This window comes from Pelecanus crispus, chromosome 12 (genome assembly GCF_030463565.1).
Source record: "Pelecanus crispus isolate bPelCri1 chromosome 12, bPelCri1.pri, whole genome shotgun sequence".
Classification (NCBI taxonomy): Eukaryota; Metazoa; Chordata; class Aves; order Pelecaniformes; family Pelecanidae; genus Pelecanus; species Pelecanus crispus.
Window position 1 is genome coordinate 3,923,370 of NC_134654.1, and position 20,935 is coordinate 3,944,304.

A 20,935-nucleotide genomic window follows, 5' to 3' on the forward strand; every position below is an offset into this window, starting at 1 on the left:
AAGATTTAAGAAATACTGTTCATCTTTTAAAAATCCACAGGGGCAAATGAATGGCCTTTGTGCTTTTAACTATCTTGTACTACCTCCCAGCACTCGGACTTCTAGATATTTGAATTTAATCTAGTCAGCAGCTCTGCTGAGCAAAGTCCCTATTAAAAGCCTCCCCATTCATTCAGTAACATTCTTTAAAGTTATATATGAAGCGTACAAGAGAAATGTTACAAACCCCACACACAACCAAGATGAAACTTTAAAAGCTGTTTCTTATGTAGCTGGCTGCACTGCATGACTTCTGAGCTCGTTGCCATCTAAACTTAAAAACATTTATATGCTATTGATGTTCAATGAAAACAGCTGGAGATGGATGAGCGAACGGTCAGATGAGAGATACCAAAATGTCAGACAGCCTACCGACTGTTGTTGCCATGAGATCCAACAGTCAACATCAGTCTGATAAGCTATCCGACAGGATGGTACAGCCATGGAGATGTCACGACGGTTGGCAACACAAGAGGACATTCAGGCGGGATTGAACGAAATACATATCCTCACACCTTGCTCCAGACCTGCCCTAACCTAGCGCAGGGGTAAACCTAACCTGAGCGAGAGCGAGATCTAACCTACTTTGTGCTCATACGCCACCTTCTGATAGCACTGGCAAAGTCACATTAATTCTCGTTACTTACCCCTCGGATAAAAATTAAAAACCCAATAGTTCAAAAATGACTAGAGTAGTAATACATGTCCAGTAGCAGTGGAATGGGTATCTACTTACTAAAGCGGGGAAAGATCCATTGTAGTATTGGTTATGTTCACGTACATTAGAACTGGCACGCACACCGATCATAACAATGTTTTAAAAATATCTGACTTTTAAAGCCTAAGTTTAAGGTTCTCTAAGGTTCTCCGCATCACTGCTGGGTTTGACATCAAATCTCTTTTCAGCTGGAATCTTTACTCTTCCCCCCTCTCCTCTCCTTCATTGCCCACGGTGCTGTGATCAGTGGCAAACATCTGAGAAGAATTTATGATAACAAATACCGCTAGCTATTTTACTTGCCTATTTTAACCAGTGAGCCATGCTTCAAGCAAGTGATATGCTTTCTAATTCCTTCTGCTAAGTAAGAAGTTCTTAAGAAAAAAGAAAAAAAAAAGAAAAAAGAACAAAGGGCTTCAGCACCATTGGTGCAGGAAGGATGAGTAAAGCATGCGATTCACGGGATTAAGGCTTAATAAAGTAACCAAAGAAACTGAGCATACAAAAGTGGAGAGGAAAAGAAACAGCTTAAAAAGACTGACACAAATTCTGGAATGATCAAAGATGACTTTATAAATTTTTATCTTAACTTCATTCTAAATATACAGAATAAAAAATGTCAGCTTCAGCATTTGGACATCAATCGTCTCTGCTAACATTGTGACGTTTAAGAGGGTGGCTTTTCCAACCGAGAGCACGTGCAATGCGATGGGACACCGGAGAATTCAGATGGAATAGCCTTACCATGAGGGACATGCAACGGTTTGTATCTGATCTGTATTCATTTATATACATTTTGATGGTCTTGAAAGTTATGGAAAAAGCAAAACAGCCACCCTTCAAAAGAAAAAGTTACCCTTAGGTCAGTCTGAAGTTAAATCAGGAAGTGGAGAGTATTAAATCAGCAGTTTTGGAAGTAATTTGGATGGACAACATTCGTGTTAAACTCCATTTAACGTCACATTGTCCATCCCATACAATACAACTCGGACATGTAAAAACATTTATACCTTACCTTAACATTTATAAGTTTGTCAATGAAACGTCTGCTCTAATATCCAAATTACTTTCAAAATTAAATAAAAATTTGTTCTAGTTGAAAATTGATGTTAAAAAGTTTTCCCCCATTCTGAATAATGCTGATTTTTAAACATGGAAAGATGTGTCATTTTTCATGTCTGCTAAAACCCATCCCAAGGGTTTTTGGTTTTTTTTTTCCCAAGCTCATTTGGTTTTTTCTTCCGAGTACATCTTCTGTTGCAGTCGTTTGGCATAGCTCTGGGCCATGGAGTTGATTATAGATAAGATAAAATAACAAACCATGACAATCACCAATTTTTCAAACATCCACGATAGCCAGTTTTCCCCCTGAAGAGACAAAGACAAAACAGAAGAAGGAGGAAAATGAAGATTAGTGGACAGCACAATGGAGCAGTCTCCATTTTCTGGGTGAAAGGGAAAAGCCTAGCCATTTGTTATTTACTAGGTAATTTATCAAATTAAAACCAGGAACCAAGTGCAAGCTGACGGGATTCCTGCAGGTCTCCCTGTAAGGCTGACTTTAGTCCCTTGAAAAACAAGGCAGGAGGGCCTGCCAGGTACACTGCAGGGCAGAGGATGAATCCCTGATCGTTCCTAGCGTGCTAGCGAAGCGATTTATTATCCCTAGTCTTGTTTCCTCTTTGCTAACAATTCGGCGAGTTCAGAATTAGCAACCCCTGACTGCCATTCCCTGTCACGTTCATTGCAAAGAAAACAACAAGGTCGTCGGTTAACAAAAGTTTTTTTCCTAAACTGCACAGACTGCGTTAGCTTCCAACTTGTATCCGATTCTCCCGGTGTCACCAGAAGTTAGCGCGATGACCTCGGCAGTCCCACTTCGAGCGTTTTCCACGGCTACTCTTAACTTGTGGGGTTTTGTCAAAGGAGGGCAGCAACGCACTGCACAAAAATGACTTCAATGTGCATAAAAGGAATCTGCCTATGTAGTTATTCCAGCCTGACCCTCCCTAATTTAGTCTCTTTTTTGGTAAAAAAAAAAAAAAGGGGGGGGGGGGGGGGGGGGGGGCAAAGAAACATTTATAAGAGCCATGAGTATTAAATGTGAAATGTGAGTTAGATTAACGCATTTTATCTAAAAATGCCCTGGGTATCCTAAGGAATCTCATGTCAAAGTTGCTCTGTCCCCACTGAAAATTCAGGGTATGTTTTTTAAAATAGTCTTTTTTTTTTTTTTTTTTTTGTATGAAAAGACACTTCTGCCCCTTTGTACCAGCTCTAACCACCGTATTTATTTTTCTTTTCCTTTCGAACAGTAAAGGCTTGGGGATTTTGTTTCTTATTGGCCATTAAGCCACAGTGGCTTCTGAAGTATTGATGCTGCACACAGTTTGTTACCATTTCACATGTAAATGCAACCTTTTTCTGCTTAAACTTCTCTTTCAAACTAGCACGCTAATACAGAGGCAAGGCGTGCCACTGGTGTTGCTTTATCGTCCTCTTTATTCTCCAAGAGGTTTAAGTCCAGCTGCATACAATTACAGTATTATTTTTAATTCCCAGGTTGCTTCTAAAATGAGATTTTTATCTATTCCCTGAGCCACTGCAAATCTTTGAAAAACAGAATCAAGAGTTACATCGGTAAACCTGACAAGTCAAAAGACAGCTAGAGAAGGGAAAAATTCACTGGGGAGGGAGGCAGAGAGGGTCTTACCTGTGGCACGCCACTGTCAGATTTGTGGTGAAGTTTTATCCTCTGAGCTTCCAAATATTCTTGAAATGGCTTCTGAAGAGAAGGACCTATACTTGGAATAGCACTGATGCAAAGTTCATCCCAGAGAACAAGACAAAATAGGGGAGAAAAAAAAAAAAACAAAAACAAAAAACATTTTTTTTTTAAACTTACCACTTTGACCCAAACAGAACAAAGTTCAGCCTGAGCTACAGCTCAGAAGGGCTTTGCTACTTGAGAAAGCAGATAACCATGAAATAAAGCGTATTTCATCTTTTTTATCTGACACTTCTGAAAGGGACATTTTTTCCCCAGATCCTCAAAAAGAAAAATATTTCAGAGCAAACCAGTGACGATACACTGCTGGTAACACAGAAGCTGCGTGCTAGAGCATTTCCTTAAAGCCAGGAGAAGCCAGCTGAGGCTGTGCACTGGTGCAGTGCTGAGAATAAAATGAATGACTTCTCAGAAGTCCCACATTTATCACCAGCGGTTCCTGTAAGAACTGGTTTGAACCGATTAATAAGGAAATGACTTGTGCTTGTGTCATCCCTCAGTTAAAAAAGAAACTGCTCGCCCTATGACTTGCCCCTATCTTCTCAAAGAAGACGGCCCCTTTCTCAAACTAAGTCCTTATTAGGACAATCTGTGCGTCATCCTTACCCAAAAAGAATGCATTAGCAAATTCTGCAGGCGCCTCCCACAAGTCAGTGATTAACAAAGGAACAAAGAAGGAACTATGAACCCTGGTCTGAATCATGCCATGGTTTATGGCAGATGACTTGCACAAAAGCTACAATACGTTACTGAACACCTTGTTCTTACATTAACGTTATAAAGATCACGGTTTTGGAACTAAGAACCCTCTCCTACCTCTAAGGCGTAAAGGTGTTAGCGCTGGGCAGACGCACAGCAGCCTCCAACTTCCATTCTGCAAATACCACAGCCCGTCCAGACTGCGATCAGAAACAACCTAGGTCTTTCTTCTTTAAATCTATACACCACGCTATTTAGCAGGGGGTCCTGGGAGCTTTAATAATTGTCACAACATTTAAAAAAAAAAAAAAAAACACCAAAACACACAAAACCCAAACCAAACACCAAAACTTAAATACTATATGGGAGAAATTACCTCTAGCAACAACATGAGCTGAGGTGGTGTGGTGAGAACACGCACAATCCGAAGGCTCCCAAGGTTTGATCCACACCCACACGCCAACACTCCTAACCCCAACCACAGGAGAGTTCCCTCTCCTGACAAAGGCCAGTTTAATCTCAAAGAGAATGGAGATTTTAAATTTCTTTTTTTAATTTTAAAGACATTTATATGGTCTTCTTCTGAAAAAAGTCACCTAAATTTCAACGCTTCAGTTTTGGTTCTTTACACTACTACTTCAGGAAGGGTATAGTAAAACACGCTTCAGACACCAAGAGCCACAGAGGCAGCTCTACACACTGATCACTCCTCTCCAAATGACCGCGGCAGGGCTAGGTCTCTCCAATTATTTTCCTCAGTCTCCTGATTTGACACAATATTCCCCTTTTCAGGCTAAAGCCCAGTTAAAAAATAACAGCTTTCTAATCTTAAGAACTTCTGAATTCAAAGAAGTAAAGTACCTCATTCTACTTCCTTCAATAGCCAGGGGCAAATAATTTTTTTTTTTTTTAACATATTTACAAGAAGAAGATTGCTTCCCTCATGATTCACCAGCACGATGATACAAATGGGTGAGTAAATTCTGTGCCTGGACTGGTAAAATTTCAGGGGAAAAAAAAAAACAACAAAACAAAAAACCAAAACCAGAGACTAAAGCACATCTATTACACATTTTACACAAGAGTATGTCGACTTTTACAAATGATTTCCAGTGTTTCAGAACCGTCCCGTACGAAGCTGACTGTTCGTGGTAAAAATTCTCCTAATGACTCGCTGATCAGTACGAGTCAGTTTTAAAAATGAGTTACATTTTGAGGTTTCTTTTCTTTTTTCAAATGACGCTCGGAAGCCTGGAAAAGCTACTGCAAGGTAATAGTTTACTTTTAAACTTCTGCATGATTATGAAATGAATATTTAAATGACGAGAGATGAATGATTAACAGAATGGTTGTTCAAATGCCTCCATTTTTCTTCTGAAAACTGCACTAAGTCAGTGCCCAATTAGCATTAAACAGCAGAACAAAGAGATGAAAACCAAGTTCAGATGGCTTGAAGAGATCCTGGTGCATCAACACTTTCATTGTTGTATTTCAGAATTTTTTTCACTAAAAGTATTCAGCTTCTTTTTTTTTTCTCTTGTGACCATGACTAAGAATTAACTGCCCAAGATTCATTTTATTAAAGCTATTCTGAAGACCTGCAAGATCCCGAATGCAAGGATCTTGGTTTCTAAGAGTCTGCTATGTTTTGTACACTCGCAGAGGCTTTAAGACTGAAAAAAGGTGCATAAATTTAAATAAGGAGTAAAACGAAGCAGAGTAACACCTAGAAAATCATGAACCCACAGTACTAGGAATAAAACTCTTGAAATCCCATCTCAGCGGGACAGTATTGGCTACTTGTACTCTTTTGGCAAAATTCAGTCCTTTAATCAACCAGCTAACATACATGTCACCTAATATCCAAAGCGTGGATATCACCTTAGATCTAGAACTCTTAAAAATCAGATTTTGTTTTATTTAATTACAAACTAGTGAGTGGTACCGCCCTGCAAACCTGGTGAAGCTCAACTCACCAGCCCTGTTCTTACCAAAGGAGGAGCGGGAAGACTCCAGCATACATTTTCAAGGGTTACACTCAACGCAGACGCAGGTACGGAGGCAGAAGGGCCAGATTTGCATCATAATTCTGCGCCACTTAGCAATGACTTTAAGATACACCTTCAAAAGGCTGCTGTAGTTTCAGAGTCTAGATGCAAACCACAGGCGTATTTACACATCCGACTTAAGCAGGGAAGATGCTGGAAGATAACCCTGTTTGGAGAATAATCTAAACCCAATTCCTTGCATTTTCCTTTGAGAATCAAGCCTCTTGTCTTTCAAATAAAGAATATGCATGGATAAGAAAATAAAAGGACCTTAGGGCACAACAGAACTTAGCTCATCCACACTTTGTAGTCTCTATCTGCCAAAACAAAACACACCAAAAAACCCCCCAAACACACGACCTGCTGTCCCTTCTTAAAGGCTTAAAATGCAGGTCTTAGCGAGCTGCTTGACTTCAATTTAAAAAAAAAAAAAAAGTAATTCACTAGAGGTTGCCTGTCAAAATAAGCAATGAAATACATTTCACCAGTTGCTATCATTGTTGTTAATGAATTTTGCAGTTAATCAGCAACAAGGATGCACTGCTGGGAAGAGAGGTGCTGTTCTCGTGTACTCTGTCCTTTCAACAGAATTTACTTGAAAAACAAAGAGAGTAGCTACGCTTTTACCATCAGATTCAGAAAAAAATGCTTTGGTTTTTTTTGTTTTTGAGGGGGAAAAAAAAAAAAAACAAACCTCTGAAGAAATTTTGATTTGAAGAAGTTTTAGAAACAGTTAACATTAAACACCAATTTTTGTTTTAGTTCATTCTGATCCTGCTAAAAGGGAATGTTTCACAAGGAATTGAAACTGAAAAGAGACTTCAAAAAAAATTGTGCTGGCCTTTGGTACAGTCTAAATTCATTAAAATCCTAACATTTCAGTAAAAAATATTACTTGCATTCTAATACTACAACATAAACACCCCTTAAGAATTTTGCTTCACTGAACAAAACACCACTGAAGCCTGTTTTCACATATTACCTGGTATTTATAATTAAACAGATGCATCTTTGGTTTTTTTTTTTTTTTAAATTAAGAGCCACGATTTCTATCCAAATGAAAAATTATATAGCTTTTTTTCCCCAACAAATAAAACAAACCTGCGCATTTATTTGAAGCACCACACTACAGAGATTCAGCAAAGCTGTTCTAGGATGAGTTTAAAAATTACACCAACGATGTATAGATTCTGACAGTATGACTCCTAAAACTTCTACTCCAGTTACAGCAAAACTGTGGTCATTAAACACACTGGACAATTTATTAATTTTCTTTTCAAAGACTGACTGTCGACATTTGAACCTCAAACGCATGTCACTAGTCATGAAGTGGTAGGAAAGATTTTTGGGAAACTTATCTTTTTAGCAGAATCTTTGAAACTACAGGTAGGAGGTTTTTTTCAAATGCACGTGGATGAAGCACCAAACCAAGGGGGGGGGGAGTATTTTCCCTCTGCCAGCTTAACAAAAATTAGAACGTTATTCAGTACTCCAGCCAACCGCATATTTACTAATATTAAAAATACTTCTTTAAAACCATTTAATCATCACACTTGCACTTTTGAAAGGCATAATTTTCATCTTATGAGATCTTTAAGAGTGCAGGTTACTCTTGAGTTATTAGAATTTCATAACCTATGCTTTTACAGCTTGTGAACACTCAAATAATTACAAGCTGTGCTAAGTGCTGAAGTACAGTTCTATCAAATGCTGCATTTTTGTATCACTAAGCTAACGTTTCACCAAAAAAAAAAAACCTATCAGTCTACAATTTTGGATATAAAGTTCCCATCTTAAAAAAATGTCTGCGCATGTGAATATTCACCCACTTTTTCAGAGAGAAATGTTAGAATTAGCAAGTATTTTCAAGAAAGACCGAAGTTGCCATTGTAGACCCATGTTTTAGGACCATTCATCTGGTGGGGTTTTTACTGCTAATGAAAGTTTCTCCTTTTTAAGAGGCCTCTATCAGCAAGTGATGAAGCAGTTCTTAAATTCCATTTATTTTGATGGAAATTACAAATATAAATAGGAAGTTCAGTGGCATTCGGTTCTGAATTTTCTACCCTAATCAGCAGTTCATATGAACCACTGGCATCAGTCCCCCGGTTGTGATGATCAAGAAACACTAAGCACTGCAGGTTCAAAAACGTGGAAGTCCATTTTATCATGGCAATAATAATCCGAAGGGAAACGAGAACCGTAATAATGGAATAGATGGTGCAAACAAGCTGCCAGGCTCCCAGGCTGAAGCACACCGAAGCCCTGCTTGGAAAGGTGATGCAATATTGAGTCACAACCCCATTTTATGGGTGATCTCTCTAATAGCCACAGCTGTGAATTTGGACAAACCGTTTCACTGGTCACACGGGCATTGATTTTGTCAGACTCTGGCACGCACACTCTCCTCGTCCGGACCCTCTCAGGGTCTGGGGACAAACGGCGTCGATACACTTTGCTTGGAATCGGCTATTTGGGCTAGGCCAGCTATAGAGAAACATCCTTTTAGGAAATGCCAGCGCTACAATTCAAAAATGAAGACGACGGCGCAAGAAATTTTGGAAAACCAGACAACGGGGAAAGTATCATCGTGCGTTTTGTCAGCACAAACTCTGCACCCGTCTGGTATCTCACCCAGCCGCCCTGGAGCACGCACGGCCCAAGGCCAGAGATTATCTCCTACAAAAAAGGGAGTTCAGTGGCGCTGAAGAATGTGCCAAAGGAAGGAGGGAGCGTGCTGGGCATGGAGTCTTCCCTCCCAGTAGCGCCAGCTCTCTTCTTTTAATAATTTATTTAAATCAGACTAGCTATTGACAGCTAGGCCAGAGGGCCAAAGCAAAGGCTTTCACCTTCCAGACAATTATGCAAAACATCATTAAATCATCACACCCAACACCCGCTCCTCCCACACAGAGTTTCTCCGTACCAGAGTCACATTTCTACATTCCCCTGTAAGAACACGAGAAAAATCCAACCTGAAGCTCAAAAGCAGTAAGGCATTCAGTAAAAGGCCCCATGTTTGGTTATTTTAGCCATCCCTCCCTCAAAAGAAACTGGAAGTTTTGCTCCAGCACAGCATCCATTTCTTTGAAAGTTAGGCATTTGATAAACTGCTGAAAAACAGATTCCAGCGGAAATGCTTTTATGCCACTGGACAATTAGGAAAGCTGATTAATTTGCGCACCGTGTTGACTGTCTAAACAGAGCACCTTTCTTCTGCAAGCTATCTGAACCTTCAATGGTTAATTTTTTTCCAGACAGTGATCTAAACAGGCTTAACGGTTAGTATTTTAATGAGCTGTCATTTCCTGTGCTGATAAAGATTCTCACAGTATTTAAACCATCCATGTCCCTGAGGCTCCGCCAATGCACGGACCCTGCGCCCGTGACTCAGTGGACCTCAGACTCCCCGCCTGACTCAGCCCTGACGGATGATGCTGCAGCAGCCCGGAGCCTGGCTCCGAGCGAGCGTTCCCAGCAAAACCCGGGCTACCGCCGAGGGAGGAACCGCAGCCTTCAGCTCCTATCACCGCCACTTGGGCCTCAGAGCGTTCGGTGAAACTTAGATGTTATCTGCGTTCAAGTGTTCTAAAATTGCAGAAAATAAATCTGGTTTATGGTCAGGATCAACAGAAACATTTGGGGGCTTAAAAGGCTGCTTGGCAGATTCACTGGCTTTACGAGACGAAGAAAGAAAATATCTTACTCAAAGATTACTAAGCTAAAATTGTTACACGTTTGACGTCATTTATACCTGGAGCTACGCTCCAATACCCACGTTAACAAAGCTGTCTGCAAAACATTCTTTTTCTTGGGACATTCTGTTGTGTTAAAATCAATGCTTTCAAAAATAGGAATTGCAACATCTCTGAACTGCTGGTTCTTAACTCTGCTCAATACTGCTCTTTGTAAGGAAGCATCTATTTATATTTTAAAGATATATTTTTGTACACAATTTAGGAAAAAAAAGCTTGCTTGTTCAGAGTTAAATCCTACAAGTCTTTTGCAAATAAACTTTTGTAATTCTGTTGTGATCCACTGGAAGGTTTTCAACACCAAAGCTACTCAGATTTCACCCGCATCTGCGTCCCTTTCAAGACGCTAAAGCCTTTTTTGTGCAGAGCTGATCTATTGTCTGCAGGGCGTGTTAGGAGGGCACCGTCCCACAGGTTTCCGATATACTTGTGGGAGGAGGGCCATCGATTTATTGTACCACGAAGCGTCAGGTGGATTGGTATAACCTTCCCCAAGCAGTTCTCTCGGGAGATTTTTGAAGTCACTGCTCAGTTACCCATGTTCTCAGCCACTTCAGGTTATTTTCGGCTGAATTCTACTGCACAGGTTGGATTTTAACTATCGATCGGAACCTATTTTTCCAAATATCCTTTAATGAAGACGCCAGTTCAACAGGATACGGACTTTCTGGCATACGTGCAAAACCAAAGTCCACCAAGCCAGCAGGTGTGGCTGGCAGATGGTGCCTGGCTCCTTGGGTCATACCCTGCTGAAGGCCCCCGAAAAACCCAGGCAATCGCATGGCACAACGTGAATCAAAAAAAGGGCTCTTCCCACCCCAGGACAACCGCTTTCTGGTGCAGCCCCTTCTATCACTGTAGCTTCTTGACTTACATTCTAAAGAAACAACCTAAAGCTATACTGTAAATTCTTTGTGAAAAAAAATACACAATCTTTAGGCAAAGTTTCCAGTTACAACAGTCACCGTGATTTCACCTGTACTTCTTTCGTGAAAGGAACATCACGCTCCTTACAAGAATCAACTGAGATTAAGTTGTGAAGCAAAGAATTATGGCACAATAAACAGCAGCAAACTGGTTTGTCAAGGCTATGGTTCAAGTACCTGTTACCAAAAAACTGTTTTTCCTTTAAGACACGCAATCACTCAAACTGGCCTGCGTAGGGAAGCATGAAAAGTCGTTCCACAAAAACCAGCGGGTTAGGAAACCCTTCGGAAGCACTGCTATTTTGGGGTAGATTTTTCAGGTCTGCGTTTGTTGAATTACACTTCACACAGTTAACCCACCTCACCCACAGAACACGGCACGAACAAATTCACTTTAAAAAAAAACCTGTGGAAGTATGCCATTTTTTTTTGTTTTCACATGCATTTCACTGGCTTCTATTTAAACTTCAAATCAGTTTATTGACTCAGTTCACGAACTGAGGAGATTAGTCTCTACTTCTCTTAAAATCAGCACGGCATCATTTGCTGCGGGCAGCAGTTCGCTCGTTTGGCTAAGATGACAGCAAAGCTGGTGTATCGCGTGAGCACTTCTCAGCGTTCGTGCCTCCCCTCTGAGTAACTCTCACAGCCTCTGTAATTAAGACCTTCCGCAGCCTACCTGAGTTTATCATTAACTTAACAATAGTCAGAGGGAATCTCTCTGCCCGAAGGGTGGGATTTGTCCCAAAGGGATGCAGCCGTGCTGTTTGCTGCTGAAGTTCAGATGCTGCTGTGGTGAAGGCCACGTGCTGTCTAATACTATGTAAAACATGTTTATGAATTTTTGAGATGTCTATTGAAGTTCTAAAGTTATTAGCTCATTTGCACAAAATATGATCAGCGCATGCTGAATTTCAAAAAGAAAAATAGTAATTTTTTTCTTTCTGAACATTCACCCAGAACTGATGGCAGACAAGCTTTGTGTGCTTTGAGAACTATTCCTTTTAGCAGTTTTCTGGGAATTCTTAATCCGCACTTGAAACTGCCACTTCAAAGAAGATATCATCGTGCTTAAAAGCAATATGCTCAGTGTGACTTCATAAACAATCCTGCAGCTGCAGGTAAAAAAAAAAAAATTAAATGGAAAGATTTAAGAGTCAAAAGAAAACCCACAACACACATGATAATTAAACATTTTAAATGGGCTAGGTTTGGCCAAAAACCAACTTCAAAGTATTTTACATGGACGATCAGTACGTTAAACTCTTCTTTAAGTGACAGAATACAAGACAAAACTCTTACACACAATCTTTCCTCACAAAAGCTTATGAACATAATACAACCCGAGAGAAAACATTATCCTCTTCTAGCAGTTTAGACAGCAATAATACAACTTTAAACTATTAACTGGTAGAACAGGTTGATAATTACCAGCCTCATGTGAGCTACCAGTATCTTTGTAATCCTCTTCAGCTTTGATTTCAAGGCTCTCGCTAGCTTCATTTCTTAACTCCATCCATGTCCCCTTCTCTTCAGCTGGCTCTGACCTTGCTCCTTCTAACGTGCCTTGCTGCTGCCAACACCCATCCTCCTTACCTGCCATCGGTCCGTACGCTAGCTACCCCCAATGCTTTCAAAATTTCTTTTTGTAACCAGCTGCTTAATTTCCTACCACATTTTCTTTTCCTTTTCTTTCTATATTTAATTAACAAAAGGAGTACTTTATGATCCTTTTGTAAGGGAGACCTAGACAAAACTGTAAAATCAAATTACCCTGAATGATATTTCAAACAGCCTGGTTATGGCAGGCTTCAAGTGCAATGCCAGCAGCATCCAGCAACAGAAGTAAACAACTGTTGAGCTATGGGCAAGGTCTGCAGGTGAATCATTTTTGCTTTTTAACTAAGACTCATGTAGTTATCAAGAAATTCTCTCCGGCTTTATAAAATCAACTATTCTCAGACTTTATCTCATAACTTAATCTTCTGTCTAGATTTTAGTTATCCTGTATATTAGTACATTCATTATTTTAAAGTATTGTGCTTAGACATTTCCTATTGTGTAACAGCAATATCCCAGACAAAAGAAGTCTTAAGTCATTTTGTCGGAGAGAACTTGATTAAAATAAAGTTACTGACCACTAAATGGAACTATATTTTAATTTAATAATAAGGGATTTAATGCAAGCTATTGTTTAACATGTTTTATACACCACTCTAAAAGAAATTGATGAGGTAATGCTAGCAGACAGCTTGAGAAAAGTCAAGGATACCGGGACATTCCAAAAATCTTACTGTCTCCCGAGAACATTTTTTAACTCTGACATCAACCATCTCATAAAATCTGAATCCAGCAGAGGTCTTGTGAATGCATTCGAAGTAATCCGATGCAAAATTATCTCCAAGACAGATGAAGTAGGAAAAAACTACTAGTTTTGGCTCAAAGATTTGCAGGAGAGTAAATCTTTGGAAATATACCTGACCTAGTAGCAGTGCTGATCAAAAGTTAGTAGTAAATTGTCTGGTGTGACTGATCCTAAGACAAGCTAATAATGATGGTTAAAAGTAGCCACATTTCTTTTTTTTAATGTTCAAAGCAACAAATTCATTTTGAAGGTTGTTACAAACCAGACACCCGATCAGAAGATCAGGAGGTAATAAAGTCAGGATTCGTTTCATTAGTGAAATGCCCTAGAATGTTTCTACTGACACTCCTTTTTCTTTGTATAGCATTACTACTGCAAGTTTACATATTTTAAAAGGAATTCTTTCCAGACATTCCTCCCCTGAAACTGTTCTTGAGGAGCGTGGCTTTTTGGGTTTTATGTGAAAATAGTTATTACAGTTGGGATAGCAAAGTGTCAATCATTTTGCCCCATATAACAAGTGAAAGACCTTGGAGAAGTAGAACCACCTTAGAGTTTATTTTATGGATCCATAAGAGGTAAGTAGTTTAAAAAACCAAACAAACCAAAACCCACAACCATAAAGCTTTCTATTCAAATGTTAGAGACTCATATTTAAAACTTTAAACCTGCATCCCTGACATTAATCTGATCAGTGTACTGAAAACAGGCAGTAGCTCCCCCCCAGCCAAAACACAACTGTTCCTTTGAACAATTAAGCATAACTTTTTATTGAAATCCATGTGATTTGATCTAGTTGCCTATACTGAAATTAATTAAGTTGCATACTTGGTTTGCATTTAAGCAGTTTATGGAACTTCTGCATGGTTACAGAGGCACTGTTGTGATGTTATTTGCTGGATTACCAGGCAGGAAACATTAACATCAACAACGGATTTTAAAATTACACAGAATTTCATGACTGAACAGGTAGATATGAGGCAAAAACCTAACACTTCATCATCAGTGTCCAATCGTCATTCAAACCCACTGAGGCAACATGTAAGTATGTTGTTTTAATTGTCTTCCCCCCAGCCGCTCCCAACTGTTGTTAGCTGGATTTTTGCTTAATTTTGTTTTAAACTGAGATTTTCACCTAAAATAGTAGTCAATTACTAAAGAACTCAGTCAAAAAAAAAACCCCAAACTTTCTCAAAACAGGAACAGTTTACTCATGAAAACTGTCATTTCTCCTATGAAAAACCAAGTGTAATAGAATGGAGATATAACACTACACACCAAATTTCTCATTCTGACCTTTTATGAGATATTTAATATTTTCAATGTATAAAGTAGTTCCAATTATGGAAGATGTTTATTGCCATCTTGGGACACTGCATAAGTCACAACAGTTCTTTCATTTTTTTGTCATAGGATCACACTGCGACACTGAAGAAAGTCCATAAAAAAATACGGTCTATTTGTAGCTAAAAGTGTAGCAATCTATAATTGGAAGAGCCGTATCGTATTTCTGGACAAAACTTAACTGTTGGTACTATATACTCAGGCCATCTGACCTTCAGTGCTATTATGTTTCTTGAAGTACTTGAAGTGAGGAATGAAGTTGCAAATAAGACCTAAATTAAGTGTTGGCCAAAGCTTGCACTTCGAAGCAAAGCACAATTTTCAGCACATCTACTTTGACTCCTCCAGTATTTTTCCACTTAATGAGTGAAGCTATTACTGTGTTAAAGAATTACTCACCCAATTAGGGACACCATCTGCTCCACTATATGTTTGCTGAATGTGATAATAACGAAAAGTTTCTGTAGGAAGGAAAACATCAGTTAGAGAAACATTCAATCAAAAGGGAAGCAGAGACAATGGGGTACGTCAATTTATGTTCCTTTCCAACCAGACAGCTTCTCCAGCACTCACACATAGTTTTCCCTTCTCTTTTCTTTCAAGATCTTTATTTTTCAATACTCTTCAAAAAGAGGCAGGAGGGAGAAAAGCTGTTTACTTTATTGTTCTATTTCCTCATAGATTTCATTTCTTGCAATGTTTTTGTAGCCTGTGTTACTAACCATTCGCATCCTCCCCAAACTTAAAATTCCCAGAAGCTCAAGGTCACTTTACTCCGTCAACAATGTTTTAATGGAAAAAGTCATCACCGTGCAGAAAAATTCACATCCCCTTACACAAACACACGTACTTAAAGATCACAGAAGTGAAAACGTATCTTTTAGTCCCCTCGTTCATGTGCTTCAGACAGAAACGTAACAAAAAGTACTGAGTGAAGAACAAAGTAAGAGCCACTGGGTACCTGTCTGTTCAAAAAACTTAGATCGTCACTGTCTCTAATGCAACAGACTATTTGGAACAGAGTAATTTAAATAAAATAAACTTCGGAAACACACAGCTTGCTTTGCAGAACATCCAAATGTCCATAATTTTACCACTCCCTTCTCTTCTAACAGAAGTAAAAATTTTGTTGAAATAGCCTTTGCTAATCCCACTTTTGTCGGATTTGACAGCTTGTTCGTTTGCAAAGAGCGAGCAAGACTGTGTGTAGATGCGTATACACACACAAACAGTTCCCACAGTCTCCTTAAAACAATTTAAACATGATCTAACGAGAACTGCATTCACTAGTCTGGCCATAAGGGATGTGACTAGAACTACACAAAATGATTTTGTGGTCTGGAGGAAGAGGCCAGTTAAAAGCAGCTCCAGGATGGCCACTGTGCCAGAGTCACTCGCTTCCTGTCTAGAGAAAGATTTCATTAAAAGCCCTTTCCGTGACTCTTACATTTCCTAAATTCCAAATTGCAGCAAGATCGCTACAGAAATCAAGGCTATTGCACAAGAGTATGCTTGAAATCAAGCATCGCAGAAAAGGGAATTCTAAAAGCTAAACGTATTACAAAATAAGATGATTTACCAACTGTACAAGACACTGGGAAATATTTTTTCACTTACATTTGATCTGAGTGTGGAACACTATAAATTACATACCAAACATTCTGCTAGCTAAACAAGACAAATAAAATAATAAAACGAATATTACACAAACACTATTTCACTTTTCTATGTTGCCAGAACAAATTCTAACAGTACGCAGATTTAAAAGCAGAAAAATTCAGATAATACAAAAATAAGTGTGGAAAAAAGTTGTGCTATTGCAGTAAATGAAAGAATTTTCAGATCTATTTATTATTTTCTGTTTAAGGACTGGGCAAAGTAAAATAACCATTTACAAAAAGATGGGTAAAAAAAAAAAAGGGTTGAGGACTGAAATCCTCTGTTCAGGGCAAAAGAAAGATTTTGAAGCAGCTCGATGAGGGTACTAGACGAGTAATTTTATACTACTACTAATAGCTTCTGCTATTTTAGTGTAGTGACAGCAAAGATTTCCAAGCAACACAGCTACAGGCACTGCACCCAGTCCGACGGAGATGCTTAAAAAAAAACCCCCAAGCCCCAGCTGAAAACATTGGTTCTAATCATTACAAACAGGGCAGTGTAGCTGACGATACAGCACTAACCACACCGGCACCGGTAAGGAGTCGCCAGGGAATCAATACTTCATCTTTCATTGGACAAAATGGTGACGCATTTTAAAAGCGAGACTCACAACTTTTGAAAGCAACTGGAGATTCTGAGTGCCAAATTCAGAACATCCGGTGAGGCTCCGAGTTAGCAAGAAAAAAAAAAAAAAAACCCAAAAAAAACCTGGACACACTCTGAAATCAGGCCCGTTCAAAATAATATAGACTGAGGACAGCAAAAATTGCTAACCGTGCTTGAAAGCTATGGACAACGTGCCCAGAGACATACCCTCAGACTGCTTTCTGCAGGGCCTGAAAGGACCCGGGTTTTCTCTACACGCTCAACTGAGATAAAGGGGAGCATTTAAAAGTGCCGCTTAACCGGTAAAGGCTAGTTGCAGTGATCTTTGAAATGAGTATTTGTTACCAAAAAGGCAAGTTCATTATGAGTACGAAGTCCTTTCAGTCTGGTAAAAACCGTAGGTAAATAACTTGGCTAACCACCAATTTCCTGAGTGGTGTAGGCAGCGAGCTCATTAGTTTGTAGCTATAAATTATTCAGTTGCCTAAGTTTTGAGCATAAGAAGCCTAGCAGATCCTTTATTGTAAATCCTTTGCACCAAATTAATTTCCATTACTTCAGGTCAGGAAGGGAGACTCCAGAATTCATTACGAAGTAACACAGTGTAACAGTCAAAAAAAAAAAAAAAGTCTTCACCCCAGAGCCTTAAGGGAGGTGTGATACTTGCCTGGATGTGCATTTTAATTACTGCTTTCCCAATCAAGGTTGCACCAAAGAAGGTCCAGAAGGGAACCAGAAAGTGTCCACATGTTATCCCGGCCAGGTCAAACAGAGGGTTTGGAATCTATGAAGTGCAAGGGAAAGAGGTTCATGAGTTGCAGCGCTTGCTTAGATGAACAGATGAACAGACTTTGAAACTTTGAAAAATGAACATTTTCCCCTTATTCAACTTGATCCAAAACTCTTGTGTCTTAATACTTACAAAAATGTTAACGTCGCACCACATAACTTAAGTCTCTGGGATTCAGCTAGACAATGTCCCAGACAATTCCATTCTCATGGTCCCTCCTTACCCCTGGATTTTAAAAAAAGCTAACAAAAAGTTTTCCATGTGAAATGCACAGAAACCACAGTAAAGCCATTTTGAGTGATTTATCAAATTTTCTCACTGACAAGCACATCGCTCTTGGAAGCTAGTGTTCAAAATGATCCCCAGTGATTTCCATCAGAGAAAGTACATTAAAAACTGGCATTTATAGTCATATGTATCCAGTTTAAAAGCACTGATTAGATTTTATTAAGCATATGCATTTCATTTAAAATTAAAATATTTTTTTTTTTTATTGTTAAACTGTTGGCTTGACGTTTGGTATTGTGATACTATCTGTAAAATATTTTTGAAATTAAACCAAGAAAGTATCCAAATTCCAACCTTTCACACTTAGCATGCAGTACAAGGGCAGACTGTCTGAGTAAACTCATGGCATGTGTTTAACTCACAGTAGCAGTATGTTACTGGGCTAATATCCTGCAGTATTTGTGTTGGTTTGTTACACAGACAAATAAATAAAGAGCGTAGATTGTTAAAGACCGTAAGAGATAGTAACTTTGCAACTGACTGAATGGAAATCTGAAAGCTGTGAGAAAGCTTACGAGGGTTATACTTAGCTGTTATAGACTAGCAATTCAAATTTATGAGCACCCACACCACCACCTGCATAGGAAGAAATCTGAAACGGTCTCTAATCATGCCCCGAAACGGTCTCTAAACATGCTCCACTTCAGCTAAAATGATTCTTTACCTCTGACAGCTGTCTTAGGGATAGGAGGCTAGTAAATTATTTACTTATACCACAGCCAGATAATTTTGCTCTTCTGAGCCAAGTCTGCTCTAGGTCTCAAGCACATTCTTTGTCGGTTGGCTTGAGTTTTTTTGTAAGTTCACAGTATTTAATTACTGCATTAATATGAGCATAGAGGGAGCAACGTGCTTTAGGTATGGGTAACTGTGGATATCACCAGCACATTAAACATATCGCAGTAAAAAGTTACTCAGCAAGTCCACATTAGGGTACATGAGCAGGCCAGCAAGGTTTTCTCTTTGCTTTTTAAAACACACACACGCACGCGCGCAGTGCTGAGAGCTGCCAAAAAAGCCCACAAAGACAGGAGGGCAAATTCTCACAAGTCACAGCAAGGATCTTCCAGGGCTAATTCTTGCTTTGTTCCTTCCCCAGAGCTGCCTTTAGTTAGGAATTAAGCTCCAGACAATAATATGGCTTTCTTATTGCCACTAAACAACATTACATTCGGTTGACTTCACTGGATAAACTTGCAAAGTTTTAAATTCAATTTGATTGTGTTCTTATGGAGCATTTAGAAACCACTGCTGGACAGACAACAACCTGCACTAGGACAGTCATTACCATTTCACAAGCAAGTTCTCTAAATCTTGAAAAATACATTCAACCAAAATACTGTTTAAAATCCAAAAGTAAGATTGCAGTTAGAAGGAGGGCAAGTAAAGGAGACACCTCCTAGCATACGGAAAAGCAGCAACAAGCAAGAGAAGCCCCGAAACGAAGCCCTGAAGCTCATGGGGGAACGCACGAATGCAAGGAACAGACATGGGGGGCTGCCTTCCTCCGCTACAGACGCAACAAAAATGTATAGCTTTGAATCCCTAGGCTTTTTCAATGCCTCTGCCACATTTAACCTCGCCCTTTTTACTGCTACTCTGCAGTTTTTCTGTAAACACATTTACAAATCCTCAAGTGTCCTGTGGTGGATTCATGATTCCTCATCCCTCCCCGGACCCAGGGCGGCCTATATAAGCAAAAGGAAGCTGGAGCTCAGAGCACATCGAAGAACAGCGCAGCAAGCAGGCAAGAAGTTAAGCAAATGTTTAAGTATTACTAAGCAGGAACTATGACGAGTTTACACATCACCTCGCATGTTTACCAACTCCTTCCTCATGTTCTCCATTTATCCACACTTCACCTTGTCCAGCCACTCCAGTAACTCATCCTTGCCATCTACGAGCTGCTGTTCTGATTACACAAGACAGACAAAATAGCCTATGCAGCGCTGCCTCACAAGATGGTGACTAGAGGGGTAATGACTCAGAGGCAGCAAAGGAGCCGAAGAGCTTACTGGGTGGAAAGATTTAAAGAACAGCTTGTAACCTACATCTCCACTCTAAACATTAAGACAGTTCAAAAGATTAGTAAACAGAAGTCGTATGCCAGCAACTATAATCAGATTAATTCTTTCCAGCTAACACAGGTTACTTATATTTGAGCGAGCAGTTAGCATTGTCATCTCTACAATTTAGGAAACTAAGAGAGATGCTAGACAAGGGTGGAATTAACACCTCATCAGCTGAGCAGCTGGCTGATGGCTGTGGTTATTCCAGAAGAATGGGATCATAGGGGACCTACACTTCCCCCCGTCACTGTAATCACATTTCTGTGCATCACATCCCACATTTTGTGTGGGGGATGGAAGAATAAGGCACACCATTCCTACCAGTTTTCATGACGTTTCCAGGGAGAGATTTAAACCTCAAATGGGTCAGTATTTTTCTACTCCAAAAGAACAGTATTATCCTCCATAAAACACTAAAATAGCATCGGTGGAGATGCTTGTATCACCTCTTGCTTAGAGAGAAAAAAAACCCTACAAGTAGTTTGTAGTTCATATAGCCGTGACCCCGAAACTGCCTTCCTCATTCTGCTCCCTCTGGATCCTAGTGACCCAAAGGTATCTCCAGAGCAGACTTCGGAGAATTACTATGGATGGATATCCTAATCAGGATTTATACAGGTAGTTTTCCACTCTCAATCTGTGTAAATCTTTGAAGACATCAAGCACTGTAAGCTATAGGACATAAACACCTAAAGAAATTATCAAGATGGTTCCAGCGGAATCTACAGGTAATAACACAGCTCTTGCTCTAACTTGCCAGCTAATAATCTGGGCTAGGAAATTCCCAACAGGATAACTGTCAGTGGGGCATACGATCTGATGTGCCAAATATCCACTA

The 20,935-nt window shown here is 39.5% G+C and overlaps 1 protein-coding gene across 4 annotated transcripts in view; it reads right to left on the reverse strand.

Moving 5' to 3' along the window:
- Positions 1-1,381: 1,381 nt before the first annotated feature.
- Positions 1,382-20,935, reverse strand: part of VMP1 (vacuole membrane protein 1) — a 69,483-nt gene continuing 49,929 nt past the window's right edge. For all 4 annotated transcript variants that reach the window (XM_075719954.1, XM_075719956.1, XM_075719957.1 and 1 more), the window contains 4 exons: positions 17,618-17,734; positions 15,082-15,143; positions 3,471-3,573; positions 1,382-2,125 (listed from right to left, as the gene is read on the reverse strand). In XM_075719954.1, the coding sequence (XP_075576069.1) occupies positions 1,982-2,125; positions 3,471-3,573; positions 15,082-15,143; positions 17,618-17,734 (426 nt within the window). In that variant the 3' untranslated portion in view covers positions 1,382-1,981. The remainder of the gene's footprint in view (positions 2,126-3,470; positions 3,574-15,081; positions 15,144-17,617; positions 17,735-20,935) is intronic.